Source organism: Sylvia atricapilla, chromosome 27 (genome assembly GCF_009819655.1).
Source record: "Sylvia atricapilla isolate bSylAtr1 chromosome 27, bSylAtr1.pri, whole genome shotgun sequence".
Taxonomy (NCBI): Eukaryota; Metazoa; Chordata; class Aves; order Passeriformes; family Sylviidae; genus Sylvia; species Sylvia atricapilla.
Window position 1 is genome coordinate 340,694 of NC_089166.1, and position 17,055 is coordinate 357,748.

The 17,055-nt window shown below is 48.6% G+C and overlaps 2 protein-coding genes across 9 annotated transcripts; one reads left to right on the forward strand and one right to left on the reverse strand.

Annotated features, from left to right (window-relative positions):
• The first annotated feature begins 289 nt into the window (after nt 1-289).
• LOC136372322 (E3 ubiquitin-protein ligase RNF113A-like) lies at nt 290-5,310 on the forward strand. Its single transcript, XM_066336925.1, has 10 exons — nt 290-417; nt 668-744; nt 852-956; nt 1,895-2,002; nt 2,280-2,389; nt 2,556-2,662; nt 3,128-3,217; nt 3,798-3,891; nt 4,693-4,799; nt 5,164-5,310. The coding sequence occupies exons 1-10, from the start codon at nt 318-320 to the stop codon at nt 5,241-5,243; spliced, it is 978 nt and encodes a 325-aa protein (XP_066193022.1). The 5' UTR covers nt 290-317; the 3' UTR covers nt 5,244-5,310.
• A 787-nt stretch (nt 5,311-6,097) lies between these two features.
• STRADA (STE20 related adaptor alpha) lies at nt 6,098-16,983 on the reverse strand. Of its 8 annotated transcripts, none has more exons than XM_066336916.1 (13): nt 16,919-16,983; nt 16,538-16,593; nt 15,258-15,315; nt 14,325-14,353; nt 11,088-11,190; nt 10,480-10,601; nt 10,255-10,363; nt 10,023-10,146; nt 9,397-9,568; nt 8,988-9,092; nt 8,619-8,860; nt 7,910-7,952; nt 6,098-7,517 (listed from the first exon to the last, which is right to left on the reverse strand). In XM_066336916.1, the coding sequence occupies exons 2-13, from the start codon at nt 16,547-16,549 to the stop codon at nt 7,365-7,367; spliced, it is 1,272 nt and encodes a 423-aa protein (XP_066193013.1). In that variant the 5' UTR covers nt 16,550-16,593; nt 16,919-16,983; the 3' UTR covers nt 6,098-7,364. The 8 variants fall into 8 exon arrangements, with proteins under 8 accessions (XP_066193013.1, XP_066193009.1, XP_066193011.1 ...); XM_066336912.1 differs by having other exon boundaries at nt 16,514-16,593; XM_066336914.1 differs by having other exon boundaries at nt 16,514-16,593; nt 16,908-16,962.
• Nucleotides 16,984-17,055: the final 72 nt, after the last annotated feature.

The window sequence follows — 17,055 nt, forward strand, 5'->3', positions numbered from 1 at the left end:
GGCCGGGGGTCGCGGGACCCAGCGGCGTCCCCGTTGCCTTGGAGCCCCGGGCCCGCGGGAGGCGGAGGGGAAGGGGCCAACAGCCCCCTTGCTGGGCTCGGGGGGCGCGGGGAGGGAGCGGAACCGAGGGTCGGGAGCGAGGGCCGGCAGTCGGGGTCGGGCAGGGGGAGCAGGCCCCGGGACCCCCCGAGACCCCCGGGACCCCCCGGGACCCCCGCCCCGCCCGCGGCGCTGAGCCCTCCGAGCCCGCAGGGGGCGCTGCCCGCCCCGCCGCCCCGGGGCCGCTCTAGCCAGCGCCGCGGAGTCGGTGGCGCAGCATGGCGGAGCAGAGCGGTGTCTGCAGCTTTGTGTTCAAGAAACGGGTCCGAGCCGCGGGCAGCGGCCGGAGAAAACGGCCCGGCAGCGACGAGGAGCGGGGTGAGGGCAGCGGGGAGCCGAGCGGGTGCGGTGCGCGGCAGTGGGGAGGCGAGGGGAGGAGAAGGTTCTCCCCGTGGAGGGCGATGGGACGCCGGACGGGCTCCCAGGGGATGGTCCCGGCCCGAGGCTGCCGGGGCTCCGGGAGCGTTTGGGCAGCGCTGCCGGGGGATTGTTCGGTCTCCCGTGGGTGTCCGCAGCCCGGCGGCGGCAGGGGCTGCCTCAGGCCCCTCACGGCGGGCGTTCCCCGCAGAGAGCAGCGGGGAGGAGGGCAGCTCCGTGGTGCGGAAGGAGCGGCGGCGGGACGCCCCCAACCCCATGATCCAGAAGGTAAGGGAGCTCCGAGCGAGCTCCTGCTCCGTCCGCGGGAGCCTGCGGTGCTGCCGGCCTCGGGCAGGGCGGTGCTGGAGCCTTTCCCGGCCCCACTGTCCCCACAGACCAGGCGCTGCACCAGGGAGAGGCCCGAGTACGCCGCGAGCAGCAGCGAGGATGAGGATCCTGCCAAGGACATCGGGGTCACCTACAAATCCACCAGGTCGGCGGTAAGGACGGGCAGCGGGTGTCAGCCCAGGTGGGGCTGGGGATCCCGCTCCTCACAGACAGAATCTGCCACTCTAAACTTGGCACTGGACACTCTTTTATTAATGCGCCTCCCTGTCTGCTCTTAATAGCCAAGCACCTTGTGCTGGGTTTATTCTGATAGTCCCTCCTTCCATGGGAGGCTATCAAAGGTTGGCCTTTCCCTCTCAGAGGTGGGAGTTAAAACTCCAAGATGCCACTGGACTTGCCCAACACTGCACAGATTTTTCAGGAGAGGGAGCAGTTGGATCAGGTTTGCTCAGCTGTTGGGTTTGTGTTTTCAGTGTTAGACCATCTTTGGCTCCCAAGGGATGCAGCATTTGGTTTGCCCAACCTTCTGGAAGGGAATGGGATGGGAGGAGGTGACAGCTTTGGGACTCCACAGGCTTTTGTCACCTATTTTGATTGAGGCTGGCTGTAATTATTCTCTGGTTTCTGTGCAGCTGTTCTTGAAGATGTGATAAAAGCTAGGAATAGGTATCTGTTCAGTCCTTTAAAGAGGAATCTAAACCAGATCACTGCACTGAAACTGAATTTTGGCCACCCCCGGCTGGGTCAGAAGATCAGTAATATCCTGTGTGTGGGCAGGAGGGCCCTGTGATTTAAGTGTTGGACGTGGGCAAACTGAGTGGGGCTTCCAGCTGAGCTGGGGCTGAGTGTGAAGGAGTAAAACAAGTGTTCCCTGACTGCAGGCTAAAATTTGGGAGCAATGGGGAATTAGCACTCTGGCCTCTGCACACACGAGGCTGGAGCCTGTGGTGAATTCTCCCTAGCAACTGGCAAGGGACAGAGCAAGTGTGTGCAGTTCTTGCTCTGTGACAATTCTTCAGGTAGCCAAGGAGCTCTCTGTCTTGTCCAGGTGTTCCCTCCACTCTTGCCACAAGTTTTCCTTGCTTTTCAGAAACCTGTTGGCCCAGAAGACATGGGAGCCACAGCAGTGTATGAACTGGACACGGAGAAGGAGAAGGATGCCCAGGCCATCTTTGAGCGCAGCCAGAAAATCCAGGAGGTAGGTCAGCCTTGCTCCTTAGAACTCGTGCTCTGCAGCGGGAGAGCCTGTGCTTTACTCACCCCCTTCTGCACACCAAGAAGAGTTAGTCTTGTCTTCCCTAGAAGTTTGAGAAGCCAGGAGTGTAACCCTTGTAAATAGGGGAGTTTTGTGGCTTTATTGGCATCTTGGTGTTAAGGAAAGCAGGGTGGAAAGGAAGGCTGGTGTCTGAGTGGTGACAATTAATCTGTGTCATGAAGCTCTCCTGATCCTTAATCATCTCTTTTTGCTTCCCTAGGAGCTGAGAGGAAAGGAAGATGATAAAATTTACCGTGGCATTAACAACTACCAGAAGTATGTGAAGCCCAAGGACACGTCGATGGGAAATGCCTCTTCAGGAATGGTCAGGTGGGTTGGGATGAGCCTCGGGGGTCTGCGACCACAGAGGTGCTCAGGCACCATCCCACAGGCAGTGTGTGGGGCTGGAACTCTGCTGGCACTGGCAGTTTGCCTGCTGTGTGGTTCTGCTCCAGGGCCACTGTGCAGCCGGGCTGAGCCCTCTGCCCCCTCTCAGGAAAGGCCCCATCCGTGCTCCGGAGCACCTGCGGGCCACAGTGCGCTGGGACTACCAGCCCGACATCTGCAAGGACTACAAAGAGACCGGCTTCTGCGGCTTCGGGGGTGAGTGCCTCACCTGCAGCTCAGCTCCAGGTGTGCAAAGGGATCCAGCCCAGCTGTGACCCCGTGTTTGGAGTGCTGAGGCTTCTGTGCAGAGCTTTTTATGTAAAGTTGTCATTCGTGAAAGCCCAGGGCCTCTAATTAGTGGTTACAGGAGTCCTGGGAGGGACCCCTGGGATGTTCCAGTGACCCACATTCTTACAGGTATTGTGTCCACTGAGACCACGTGAGAGATCAGTTTTCCTGTTACCCCACTTCCCACGTGCATACTGGAACTGTCCCTGTGGCACAGGGAGGATGATCCTCACAGCTTGTCAGAACTGAGGGATCCTGTACCTGATCCAGGAGCTTAGCGCTGCCCTGGAGAAGGAGCAGTCAAATTTCTCCTGCTGGGGCAAAGCTCAGGCTGCCCTGGAATGAGGTGTCTCACAGCCTGTCTCTTATTTCCTCTTTCTTTGTGCTGCTCAGACAGCTGCAAATTCCTGCACGACCGCTCTGACTACAAGCACGGCTGGCAGATCGAACGGGAGCTGGACGAAGGCCGCTACGGCGTCAACGGTACGGCCCCTCTGTCCTCACAGGGCTCTGCTCAAAGCTGTGCAGCTCCTGCTGCTCCCACACAACACCCCCAGGGAGGAGGCTTCCCCTGGCTCCCTGTGAAGGGCAGCACTGCTGTGGGGAGATGGGATGTTCTGTCCCCCAGATGCCTGGGAGGTGGGATGTCATTTGTCACTCAGTGTACGTAGCTGTGGCCCGAGGCTCATGGGTGCTGCTGTGCAAATGGGGGCTGTTCTTTGCTCAGTCAGAGCCAGAGCTTGGTGGCACCTGGTTTGAAAGAAAGTCTGAAAAACAGGAGGGGCTGGAGGATGTTTCTCTTTATAGCAGTGAGTGGGTGAAGTAGAGAAGAATTTTCTCCTGAGATGAGCAACAGGCCTGCTGGCTCATTAGCCCTAATTATAGCACAGTCCCACACGTGTTACTGACATCAGCAACACCCAGATGCCAGAGCCTCCATTGTTTCCAGCAGAGATTGAATCCCACCTGCTGTGCTCTCCCTGTATTTATTATTTCATGCCGCACACGTGGGCTGGGCCAGCCTCTCCTCTCACTCCTCTCTGGGTCACTTTCTCTTCTGCAGACGATGAAAACTACGAGGTGAGCAGTGATGAGGAGGACATGCCTTTCAAATGCTTCATCTGCAGAGGTTCCTTCAAGAACCCCGTGGTCACCAAGTAAGTGGTTGGTTGGCATGAGGAGCCACTTGTGTGCTGTCAATCCATTCACTATTGAGGCAAAGACAAACCCAGCCCATGGGCTGTGGGTGGAACCTGCTTGTTGTCTGCCCTGGCGTTCTGGTGGGTGGGGGAATCCTGTGAGAGCCAGGGAGTCTCAGCTCAATCTGGAGCATCCCCTTGGAAGGGATCTCAAGCATTTATTCAGGCACTTTTTAGATTTCCACAAATGCTGCCTCATTACCTCATCATTCCCCCTTAACCCTGAGATTTTGTTTTATTGCCATCATTCCACCTGGACACTGAATGGCAGCTGCACTGCCTGAGCAGAGAAATGTGAGGATGGGGAAGCCAGGAGCTTGGCAAGGGTGAGGAGGAGGCTGAGGACAGCCCTTTCTCGCTCTGAATGCTGTCCTGCTGGTACCTGTGTCTGGAAGAGCTCACTGGTGCCTCTGTGCTGTGTCTGCACATCAGTGAGGCAATGCTGAAACACCTTCCACGGGGACAGACAGGGATGCAGAGGAAGCTGTGCCTGCAGCTCACTTTTGCCTCCCTTGGGGACCATGGGGAGTTGCCAGGCAGTGGAAGGGGCAGCCCAGGGAGCTGGTGGAGTCCCCATCCCTGGAGGTGGCACTCAGTGCTCTGGGCTGGGTGACAGGGTGGTGTTTGGTCAAATGTTGGACTCCATCATGGAGGTCATTTTCAACCTTGATGTTGCTGTGAGCAGCAGTCAGTAGTTTCTGACTCCAGGACACAGTGGTTGTGTGTGGTGCCTTGCAGTGACCTCTGTGTCCCCTGCAGGTGTCGGCACTATTTCTGTGAGAGCTGTGCCCTCCAGCACTACCGCAAATCCCAGCGCTGCTACGTCTGCGACAAGCAAACCAACGGGGTCTTCAACCCTGCAAAAGGTAACTGGCCCCTGTGGGAGAGGGGCTTCGGGGGAGCAGCAAAGGCACCAGCTCCTGCTGGATCTTCCTGGTGTTGGGCCTGGCCCTGAGCTGAGTTCAGGTCTTGGCAGGCACAGACACAACATGAACATCTGTGCTTGCCCAGGTGGTGAACCTGGGGAGGGAAGGGGCTGTGCCAGAGGAACAGAGGCAGCAGCTTGTGCAGTCAGGAATGCTCTGAGGGGATGGCTGTGACAGCTCCTGCCTGCACTCAGCTAACAGAGGTGGCTCCAAGGCAAGGGATTTTTGGTAGCCGCCCTGGTCCTGGTGTTCACAGGACCTGACCTGCACCTGGAGCCTCAGTGTGCCTGTTCCTGTTTTTCAGAGCTCATGGCAAAATTGGAAAAACACAAAGGGGAGGAAGAAGACGAGCAACAGTCAGACCATGAAGAGAATCCACAGTAGCAGAACATTTTGTACATAACCTAATAAAGCTTTTGTAGAAAAAAACCCTCACAGCTGTAACCAGGGCTTGTGTATCCAAGCAGGAGCTACTGAACGGTGTCCACCTGTGCCAGACCCTGGCTTTGCTGCCCTGTGGGGGCACAAGGCAGGACAGGTAAGATTCGAGGGCTGTGAGCCATCTGCTACCCCGAGGGCAGCTAGGGAAGGAGGGAGAATGTTCAGTAACGTTGTAATTGCTGCTTCTGACCACGCTGCTGCTCTTTCACTCCTCCCTCTGCATGGATCCTGCTGCTGGGTAAGCATGGAACATTTATGCCCCAATCTTTGGGCATGAAACAAGCTGCAGGCATGGGCAGGGATGAGAAATAAGAGCTTGCATTAAGTTCATCCTTCAGCCTAAAAATGCTAATTCATGGGAAAGCAAGCTGAAGCACTGCAGTTACTGGGCATTTATTCCCTCCTGCCTTGGTTCCTAGAACTCGAGACAAGGATAGAACTTCAGACAGAACTTCACTTCCTCAATCAGCCCTGTTTGTAAGATTTCATAACCAGACAGGAAATTAATATCTTCTTACTAACAGTGAGATTAAAGCAGGAGCCAAACCTGATCACAGGGAGGAAGCAGAACTGGGCCTGACCTTAAACACCCCTGCAACTGGGAGAATTTTACTGTACTTTTCAGAAAAGAGCAAGTGCAGGTGTTTGCAGCTTGTTGCTTTAGTTGAAGTATGTTTCTGAAGCATGAAGGCAGCTGCTGTAAACTGGTGAGCTGTATGAAACAAGGAGGCAAAAGCAAGTACAGCCAGCCTGTCACCCTCTGTGATTCACTCCATCATCCTGCACACACAGCAGACTTAAAAAACAACTTCAGAAATATTTTATTTCTTTTGGAAAAAAAACTAGAGTAACAAACTTTATCTGGGTTCAAGTACAGTTTATAAACACAAGAAGGACCTGTTGCCAGCACCACTACTCCCATCAACTGCACCTACACATGGATTCTCAGTGCTTCAATGAAGAGCAGATGACCTCCAGCACTCATGGTCCTTGGAAAAAAAGTCAAACTAAAAGCCTTAAATACAACTCAAAAAAAACCAAACACCACAGAATGGGGAAGAGTTGCCACAGCAGCAGGGCAGAGTCACACAGTCATGAATCACAGGGAGCCACGTGAGCAGCTTTTACCTGTCAGTCAGTGAGGGAAGGCAGAACAGCAATGCTAATGGAAAGGTTAAAGTTCAATTCTGTACAGGAGTTGTGTGCAAGAGGATCAGTCTGAAAATCAATTTACTTTTCCTCTGTGCCAGGGTAAGTCACTGAGAACAGGCAGGTAAGAGTGTTTCGTGCTGTGAAACCAGCCCAGTTGACACGAGGTTCAACTGGAACAGGGTAAAAAAGCTGGTACATTGTATACAGGCATCCACACTGCTCTGGTGACCCAGGAAGCTGGAAGGCCCTGTCTGACCTGGAGTTCAGAGTGCTCAGCACTGAGTCAGAAGTCTTCAAAAGCCCTCTTCAGACTGGAAGAATCCAGTGCAGAGGAATGCCCAGTGCCGGAGTGCCTGGAATGGCACCAGCTTGTCTTTGATCTCCCATTTTTCATCACAAAGCAGTAACTAAGAATATAATTCCTTTTTTCCCCCATTAAAACTTGCCCTGTGACAACACTGTTACAGGAACTTGACTAGTTCTAAGAGAATGCCCAAAACTAAAAGCTGCCCACCTCCCCTCAACTCTAAGGCACCCTTAAAAGAGAAATAACCAAAGAGGGCAGGGACGTGCAGCCTCAACGGTGAGGAAGCCAGTGATTTTTAGAATACAGAGACCACAACCACACAGACTCACTCAAACCCCCCCCGAGTGCTCTACCAGTGCTCAGCTGGAAGAATGAGGCCTCCAGGCACTGCACCTTCTGGAACACTCCACAGCTCCTTGGGTTGATCCTTTTCCAGCTCATCTCTGTCCACTTGTATCCAGTTTACTTCTTAAGTAAACAGGCAGCTGAAGTTCCTTCCCAAGGGCCTGTAAACTCTTCTGTGTGTAACATTCATCAGCTTTTATGAACAGGACCAATAAATTACAATGTCCAGAAAGCTCCTCCTCAGTGTAGTCCCTGTTTTTTCAGAATTCCCAGTCATCCACATCCAGCTGCTCCAGATTTGATACCAACCCAAAAATGCCACTGGGATCCTGGGGCAGTGTCCCTTCCAAGTTGGTGATGGGGGTGACAGGGCGCAGAAGTTCAGGGAGTGCTTCGGAAGCTCGGCGCTTGATCTGCACAGGGAGGACAGGATGAGCACACAGGGCTGCTCAGCTGCTGCCCCACACCAGCACTGCAGGCACCAACAACAGCCAGGAAATGCATGGGCCACCCTTTGGCCTTGTTCAGAAGCAGGTTAGAACTGCCTCGCCCCAGAACTCAGCAGCCTGCAGGGCAAGAGCTGTGGTGGCTCCAGGACAGGCAGATTTAAAACCCAAGAGATGCTTCAAGAACAGCCCAAGCACCTCCCCAGAGGATGTGATGATCACCACACTGCACTGCCAATAGTCAAAAAACTGACTTTAATCTTCCCATTCACAGAAAATTCAGCAACTCAACATCCCCACCCTCACAGCAGGACAAAGCAAAGCACTGTGCTTCACCTGTAGATAAATTAGTTCCTTACCTGCTTAAAAAAGGGGTGACTGAGCAGAGTGCCTGCGCTTGGCCTGTGGAAGGGAGGTAGAATGAGGGAAGCACACAAGAAAATAAGTCAGTGCTTGAAGTAAGGTAGTGGGAATAAGAAAAGACCAGGGTTCTTCCTGCCTCTCCCATTCCTCAGCTACTGGGTATCTCCCTTTCTTCAGCAGTACCACTGCTTATAAAGCATTTATGTAATATTTTATCCAAGGAATTCAACCTCCTCCTTCTAACCTTTAAGTTTCACGCCTGCACCCCCTACATCTGGCCAAGGATAAAGCCTGAGCAGTGGAGCACTTCTGAAAAGTCTGTCATGTCTATACACTGCCCTCACTACAAAGAAAAATGCAGCTTTAATCACTTCCCATCATTGTTCTCTGCTGGCTAAAGAGCAGCCATTTGCAGTGATAGGAACTGGGTAAACCCAGTCTCACAGGGGCCAGAAACACAAGTTGTTTATTTTCTTGATGTGCAGCACCACTCATTCCCCAAGGAAAGCTGCAAAGGAATTCCTCAGGTTCTCACATAGAATGTGCTCAAAGCGTTAACACTGCTTGTTCTACACACTTGGACTGCTCTCCTCAACAGATGGAGCACATCCTCACTCCACGACACTTTTGGACAGAAAACTGGAAACAGCACCTGCTAAATCCCATGGTTTAACCAGCCCTAGAGCAGCCTTCCCCCGGCTTTACCTGAAGCTGGGGTTCCTCTGGAGGCACTGCTCCACGAAGTTGTGGAAGTATGAGGAGAAGGTGCGCAGGTAGGGGTGCAGGGCCGGGTCCCCGTTGGCGGCGCGCGCGTTGCTCAGGGCCGTGCTCTCCCCCACGCCGTGGTTGGCGCTGGAGCGCGACATCTTCATGGTCAGCTCGTCAGCAGGGATCGTGGTGGTGTCCAGCAGGCAGGGAACAGTTCCGTTCAGCTTCTCCAACAGCATCTGGAAGAGCAGGGGCACAAGGAACACAGAGTTCAGGTTTCCTGTTCAGGCAGGCAGGACACCCCTCTGTGCTCACACCCCAGAGCAGGAAAGCAGCTCCAGGGGCCAGGAAAGGAGGAAACCTTACCTGAGTAGAAGGCATGTCTTTAAATGGGACATGTCCATTTGCCAGCTCACAGGCCGTTATCCCCACGCTGTAAATGTCCGATTTTGCATCGTAACCCTGCAGATTCTACATGAAAAGAAAAATTAGCTTCAGGGACTTGGATGCGATTGAATGGGCAATACCCATGATTCAACTGCAAATCAACAAACCCAGATGATTAGAGCAGGAACAGTACAAGCCACAGACAGACTGAGTTACTGTGGTGAGGGTTTTTTGGTTTGTTAAAACACACAGTTAAGGGCAACATTTATGTAAGTGAAATCAGGTTCCCTTGTTTCCCACCCTACACTCTTTCAACTTGCCCTAAGAGCTCACAAAATTATACAGATAAAACACATCACTAAACACGAGCAGTTTCTTTTAAACACACCTGCTGCAAAACCTCAGGACTGAGCCAAGGCAGCACCTTGATGCTGTATTTGGGGAAGTCATGAACAACTTTGAGTCGCTGCCCATGGTTGATCATACTCAGGTTACTCCGCAGGCCAGAGAGGTAAACCTTCCCATCCACAGAGATCAGGATATGGCTGGCTTTAACACTCCTGGGGAACAAAGGGAAAACCACTCAGCTTCCCTGGCCTCTGCTGAACAGCTCAATACATAGGACAATATCTGATCAGCTTCCTAGCTGATCTCAGGAGGCTGAGACTCCTAACAACCTTCTCTGGATGCTGGGCAAAATCAATTAACAGGATTCTATTCATCATCATAGCAAGTTCCCAAAGAATGTTTCTGTGGTGAGGAGAAATGCAGGACTAAATGTTATGGATTGTGATTTTAGATACACAGTGATCTTTGGGATAAGTTTGCTCCACAACAAACTTTCATGCAGCTTTAGTAAGACCAGTCACTTCCCACAAGTATCAAACTGATTGGCTCAAACAGCAAAGTAATACAAAATTTGATGTGTTCTGTGTCTCCTGGTTCACTCTCTGCTCTACTCTTATTTCCAAGAACTTCCACCAGAAGGAAAATGGCCAATGTGTTTTTCAATACCTATGTACATAGCCCATATGGTGGATGTAGTCAAGTGCTTTCAAGACGCCTTGGAGAATGTAAGCAATGGCCAGTTCAGTCATCCCATCCGTAAAATGGGTACAGATTAAATCTTTTGCAGAACCTAGAAAGAAATGAAACACCACCCGTCAGAACAAAAGCCCCAAGGACACTTCAGCTCTTCATTTCACACAGTCTGAGGGTCAGAAAGAGGCACCTCCTCTCCACTCACCATAGGCCATGAAAGAAGTCACTACCCACAGCTCATTGTCAGCTATGAAAGTTGCTTTGTATGGCACAATGTTAGGGTGGTTGAAGAGCTTGGAAACATGAAGCTCCCCCTAAAATAAAACAAATTTAGATTAAATTTAGTAAATGCAGAAACACGACTGCAGTATTGATAGGCACTGCTCTTGCTGTCTGTCCTCTTCTAAGCTTGTGTGACAAGTGGAGTTACCTGCAAGAATGTGACCATTTCATTTGTGCAGGCCTCCAAGTTCACTCTTCTGACTGTGACATACTCTCCTGTGGGTTTATACCTGGCCAAGTTCACAACCATCAAGTCTTCAAAGCCTCTGCCTGAAAGAAAAAGCACTGAAGCTTCAGTAACGCTTTTGGAAGCGCTGAGAGGAACTGCTCCAGCCCCTGACCCTTCAATAATCTTTACCCACACTCACTGAAACTACTTTCGGCCTTATAAAAAAGTAATAGTTCCATCAGATAGCACCTTCCTTGGCATGTATCCCACTGAGAGGAATCCTCCTAAGCCAGCAGAATTACCCTGTCCTGCCAATTCAGGACTGAAGCAGAAACAGTGATTAAGAGCATCAAGGACAGGTTTCAGGCTGCTTCTGCTGACTGTACTGCACCCCCAGCACCACTGACCCACCACATGCCCCTCTCAAATGAAAACCTTCAGGACTGGCACGTCGTCTTTTATTCAAATGATTTTAAAACCAAAGAAGCACACATCCCATATCAAAATAAGCAATCAATCAAGAAAACGACAAGACATCTGCAGAAATTATTTTCTTCACAAAGCAGACACTGATCCTCCAGAATTACCTATAATAGTGAGCAACTCATAGCAGCTGCTGTCTGGCAGGAAGTTGCTCATGGTGTCCCTTTTAGGGGAAGAAGCTATCGACTCGGAGCTCGCCTCATTTGTCTGAGGGAAAATAAAATGAAGTCAGGTCAAAGGAAATAAAGATCACCTGCTGGAAAAATCATCTGCACCTCATATTATCATACACTTCAAAAGAATAGGAATACAGAAGAGGATTTAATTGCTGTCAAAATAATTTTAAATAGTCATTTACCAATTGAAACTCAGGAGATGCCTCATTTCAGAAGATCCAGACATCTATGTTACAAAACACGTAACAAGTACATTGTTAATCACTGTAAGCAAGAATTTATTCAGGAATGTTTGGGTAAAGCCAATTGTTATTCCCCAGGACAGCCTAAACTCTGCTTTACAGTAACTGCCTTTCTCTTATAATGACAAACTTCTGTGCCACCATCCTGTTGTCTGAGCCAAAGCCAAAGGGAAGCTGTCCACAGCCCTCCTCTGCACTGTATCAGTGTTCCTGGCAGATGCTGCAGCTCCTGGCTCTCAGCTGCTCACCTGGGATAAGCCCAGCACAGATGAAGCTGCTGAGCTCAATGGTACAAGAGATGAACAAAATCAGACATACATGAAAAGAGAAGCTCCAAATGAAAGCAAAAACTGCAAAGCCTAAGTGTTTCTGGAAAATATGAAGAAAAACAAAAAAAAAAACAAAGGGAAAAGCACCCCCACACCACACAGGGAAACAGCATTCCCAAGCCTGTCAGCTTTCCCTCACTCCCTCTGACATAAAGCTTTCTGCCTTATTTACATACACTGAAATCTTCCCCAGCAGGATTTTGCAGATGATGAACTTCAATGTTATTGCAAGTTCTTTTATACCTTCCAACTCCTTCAAATGTCCAAAGTCACAAGGAGAGCGTCCTAACAGAGATTAAGATTTATGTGGTATTTAAAACCATCTTTAGTTATCACAAATTTCCAGCACATTAACTCCTCCTGGCATTTGGAACACAAGCTCAATTTTTCCACCTCATTCTTCATCAACTGCAAATGCCCTTTCTCAGACCTTTCTCATGGTACATGAAGCAGAAAAGGTTTGTGCCTTTCCCTACCATGACAGCAGACTCAGTTTTTTATTTCCATCACTGAAAGATGGAAACAACACAGTGACAGCTGAAAAACAAGGAACTTGCTGTTCTAGCCTCAGCCCAAGGTAAATGTAGTGCAAAGAACAGAGACTGGACTCTGCTGGAAATTACCTCTAGGTGCCTAAGTGTACTTAGGGACTAAATTAGAGCCACACTTCCCAAGTTCCACCTTTTCAACTGGCTTTGCACAGCACACTGCCCACCTTTAAACAGGTGTATTTTCCATTAAAGGAAAAGGCAAAAATTAAGATTTGTGGTGCTTTGGTATAATTTCAGCTCAAACAACCCAGTCCCATTTCAGCACAGCTAAAACCCCTGGGAGCAGCATTCCCAGATGCTTTTTCAGTGAACACTACAGTGCTGTTTCTTGGCTCAGAACACACAGCAATTTTCAAACTTCTGCTAAAGAGACCTGTCCATTCTCATCTCAGCTGTATCACTCATTACTTCTTTCAGCAATTTCACACAGTCCTGTCAACAGCAGGATGGCCAGGAGAGACACACAGGCAGACAGGAACCTCTGAAGCAGAAAGGCACCACCAAGGAGATGGAAGCAGGAAGCAGTCATGGAGCAGTGACAGCTGGTGAGACACTGAGCAACACGTAAGTGGTTTGCTTTATTAAACTCCACTTCAGGTAGAGCACAAGCCAACAAAACAGATGCAAAGAGTTAAATAAATTTAATCTTATTAATGGTGTGGCTGTGCAGTAATGGAAAAATACTGTGAATTCCCTATTGAAAAGTCTTCCAGTATGAGGTCCTCACTCACCTCTCCTCATGTTAGCAGTGACCAACAACAGAGTTAATGCAAAAGGAGCTTGACCAGAAATTTATCAACATCATACAACAGTTGAAAAAAAGAAAGTTAAACTGAAATGTCATTTATGAGATACTGCAAAAAAGCTCCTCAGTGGTTTCACACAGGACAATTTTTGGTGTATGGTCAAAAGCAGCTGCAAAATGAAGTCCCATATGACAGGTTTTATGGCATGACGTTCATTTAGAGCTGGCTTTTGGCTTGGGAGTCCAGTTTAATTTCAGATAGATTTAAAGGAAATTAATCTTTGAAAGGCAACTACTGGCATAAATGCCATAACCCAATCAGTTATGTGATGCTTGCAAGGATCTGCATTTACCAAATGACATTTATCTGAGTTCCGAAGAGAGAATGTCAGTTTTGTTCTGCTCTTCCCCTCCACCTCCTCACTCCCTCCCTCACTTCAGCATAAGCAACAAAAATTTTCCTCCCTCCCCAAATTATGTACCTTTCCTTACAGCCCTGGTGAGAATAACAGGCTTTTATTTAGATGCAAAAAGATCAAAATGAGAATCAGCATAAGTGTCTAAACCCCAAAACAACCCTTGGGAAAAAGCAAAACAGATGCTGATCTCAATTTGCTTCCAGCCAAGCATGGCCAACACTCAGCAATTTCTAAAAAGGTGTGAAATTACTCAATTTTATACAAAACATCTCATATATATCTCATATTTTGAGCTTTGTTTGTGCCAGTAAATTACAGACACTGGCACAAAAATCAACTATAAGCAGCTTGAATTGAGAGTTATGATCAAATTGCCCTTAATTCGTGTTTGTAAGTAGCTTAAACTAAAGCAACACCTGCACACCTGTGGTGTGGGGAGGTGGGGAGTCATTTAGATAAGGATACTCTTTTGTAAATTGTGATATTTTTATGTGCTACATGCTTATTATGAACCAGACAGTGAGCAATCAAGGCCTGCAGAACAAATGTTTATCAGAAGTTTCATGAAACTAAAATCCTCCTTTCTCCTCTGAAGTATCAGAACTAAATCACCTCAAAAAGAAGCCCTTGAGGGGCTGGGGGGAGGAGAATGAAAACAATTTGAAATCCAAGAGATTAAGTTTAAATTTTTGAGTTATCACACACAGTTTGAAAACCACACACCAAAATCTCCACTCCAGGGTGAAACCTGTTTCCACACTTGTAGAGCTAAATATAGAGATGAGATATATAACTAAGATAAAAAGAAAAATCAAACTTCCACAAGGAATAATCTCCATGCAATGAACCACAGCACCACAGCCTGCACAAGTCACTTACTTTTCTCCGAGAGTCACCCAGAGGCTGCTCTGGAGTAAAGAAATTAATTGTTCACCATGTTGTGTTCAACAGATATCCATTAAAATATAGTTGGAAAAATAAGTAAATAACCCTAGGTGACCCTTTTTGACATCAAATATACATGATTTTTTTGTTTTATACAAAGGCATTTAATTTACACACAAAATTGCAGCACTAGTCATACTGCAGTACATGTACAGGATCAAAGAGACTCACACAGTGCTACTGTTGGTACGTTTGACAGAAAGGTAAGGTGATAATTTTTTTACTATAACTCTAAATATTAACCTTCTGTCACGTCCCTGCTTATTGCAGGAGGTTGGACTTGGTGATCTTTAAAGGCCCCTTCCAACCTGAACAATTCTATGATTATAAACACATTCAAAGATGACTCTTAAATACAGAAGAAACTATCTAATATTATTCAAAGTAATAAAAATTCCTTTACTCCACCTGGTAGCTCAAAATCTAGACATATTTCCTATGCTCTGTTTGTTTTCTGTGTCACTGAACATGAATTCAGCATCCCAGTGGACAACTTTCTTTGTTATGTAGAAGCAGAGCACAAACCCATCAGCTCCTGCTCCTGGGGAGTTATTAGCAGTTTCAAAATCCATTTTTACTCAGAAAATTATAATGAACCTTTCCAAACCCCAAATCCATATTTTGTACACGAAAAAGCAATGTGGTTATGCTAAGCAATACAGAACTACTTTAGTGCTGTAATCAATATGGAAACCATTTCCAAATAACTTGCTAGATCCTGGACACTTCCACGATAAATTTCTGGGCTTACAATAAGATTTAATCATCTCTTTTAGTGATAAGATACATCTTTACTACAAAATTACAAAGCTTTACAGCTAAAATAAAACATTTCTAGCAATGTGATTCACCAAGAGGAACACTTACCTCCAAACAGCTCGAACTCTCTTAATCCCTCAACAATGAACTTCTCAGACACCCACCGCTGAAAGAAATAAAAATTCTCCACATAATCAGTTATTCCATCCAGAGAAAAGTTTCTTTTCCCCTTCCACACAAAAAACAAACCCCAAACTTCAATGATTCTACTGTGGTCTGAAACTGATTTGCCTTTGTGGCAATGAGATGCACCCAGTAACACAGAGGTGCTGCTGTTATTCCAAATCAACATGCACTTGCAATAAAGTTAATATAATTTTAAACCATTCAAACAAGTTTTTATACATGCACATAAAGTAAAAATAATCAGCATGCCACAACCCCCCCCCCCCATACAGCCAAATAAAAGTTGGGGTTTGAGGTGTAATAGATTTTAAAAAAATGCTTTCACTATTTTCAAAGAGGTGGCATCTTTGAGAACTCAATTATTTTGGTTATATATCTCCTGATAGAATGCAAAATGAGAATATAAATATCTTAAAGCTGTTGTTCTCTTCCAGAATTCACATTTGAAATTCACAGCAAGCATTAGGTTGTACAGGAGTGTTTCTACCACTGTCTAATATTGCAACTCAAATAATATACATATATATATATATATATACACACAGGGTACAACAGAATAGGAGATTTTAAGCTATCAGAAGTTAAATCATCAATTATAAACCCTCCCATTGTAGAATTTACTACTTAGCAAAATAATTTAATAAACAACTAATGTTCAGTGCAAGGGAAGCCGGTCCTAGAAAGCACCAATGAGTCTTTAGGTGATGATGACTCAAAACTCATATTATGTAAGAATAACATTTGAAAGCATTAGAAATGGTTCTGCTGCAAGAAAATTACTCATTTAGAAAAGCAGAATCAAACAGAGCTACTGTGTTTAGCTTTGCAAGCCAAGTGAAGGAAAAAAAAACCCCAAAAATTCTGACACAAGTGAGGAGGCTGCTTCTTTAAGAACGACTGAAAATCGCCACTATTATGGCCCTTTTTCTTTTCTGCAAAGCCCATTAGAGCCCCTCTGCACCGCACCCCAAGGAGATACACGTGTGTGTGCGAGTAATAAAGGCTTTAGTGCAGGGTTTTTAACCAGCGCAGGTGGCACACCGACCCATGTCCTGTAATCAACCCTATAATCACTTTTCCTGCGCCCTGATGGTGCTCTCCAGGCCCGGCCACTCTGCACAAGCGCAAGGCTCCTTCTACCGAGACACGATGGAAGCTGGAAGGTCTTCAACACTCACCCTAATGCGCTCGGGTTTACTTACAAGGAAAGACATGGATCCGCCGCTGTGGGACACACGCAGCAGAAAGGGCTGGACACCTGCGGGCAAAGCGGCGCGTCACCCCCTCAGCGAGCACCGCTGGCCGCCCTCACCCTCGCGGCTCTCGCCTACTCGCGGCCCGGCAACCCCGGGAGGGGCCCAGGGCAGCGGTAACCCCGGTAAGCACCACCCGGTACCCCCACAAAGCACCCGCACCCCCGAACTCCCCCCAGGCCCGGCAGCCCCCGGACAGCCCCAGGAGAGCGGTAACTCCGGCAGGAGCTGCTCGGAGCCCCCTCAAAGCACCGACACCCCCGCAGACCCTCGGGGGCCCTCCCGCGATGGCCGCGCTCCGCCCCGGCCCCTCACGGACCCCTCACGGACCCCTCAGGCTGCGGCCGCCGCTCACCGGCGGGAGACGCTGCGCGTGACGTCAGCGCGTCGAGACGTTACGCGCGGGCGCGCTCGCGTGACGTCACGGCAGGCGCTTCCGCGATCGGCGGGGAAGGAGCCGCCGCCAT

Bases quoted from the DNA above. Each gene is read 5' to 3' on its own strand.
- STRADA (XM_066336912.1), bottom strand. From the start codon at position 16,549: ATGTCTTTCCTTGTAAGTAAACCCGAGCGCATTAGG. The intron at 10,602-11,087 runs GTAATTCTGGAG...TTTTTCTTTCAG, and splicing joins TGAGTTGCTCACTATTATAG to GCAGAGGCTTTGAAGACTTG. The intron at 8,861-8,987 runs GTAAGGTTTCCT...CTGCTCTTCCAG, and splicing joins AAGACATGCCTTCTACTCAG to ATGCTGTTGGAGAAGCTGAA.
- LOC136372322 (XM_066336925.1), top strand. From the start codon at position 318: ATGGCGGAGCAGAGCGGTGTCTGCAGCTTTGTGTTCAAGAAACGGGTC. The intron at 418-667 runs GTGAGGGCAGCG...CGTTCCCCGCAG, and splicing joins CGGCAGCGACGAGGAGCGGG to AGAGCAGCGGGGAGGAGGGC. The intron at 957-1,894 runs GTAAGGACGGGC...CTTGCTTTTCAG, and splicing joins ACAAATCCACCAGGTCGGCG to AAACCTGTTGGCCCAGAAGA.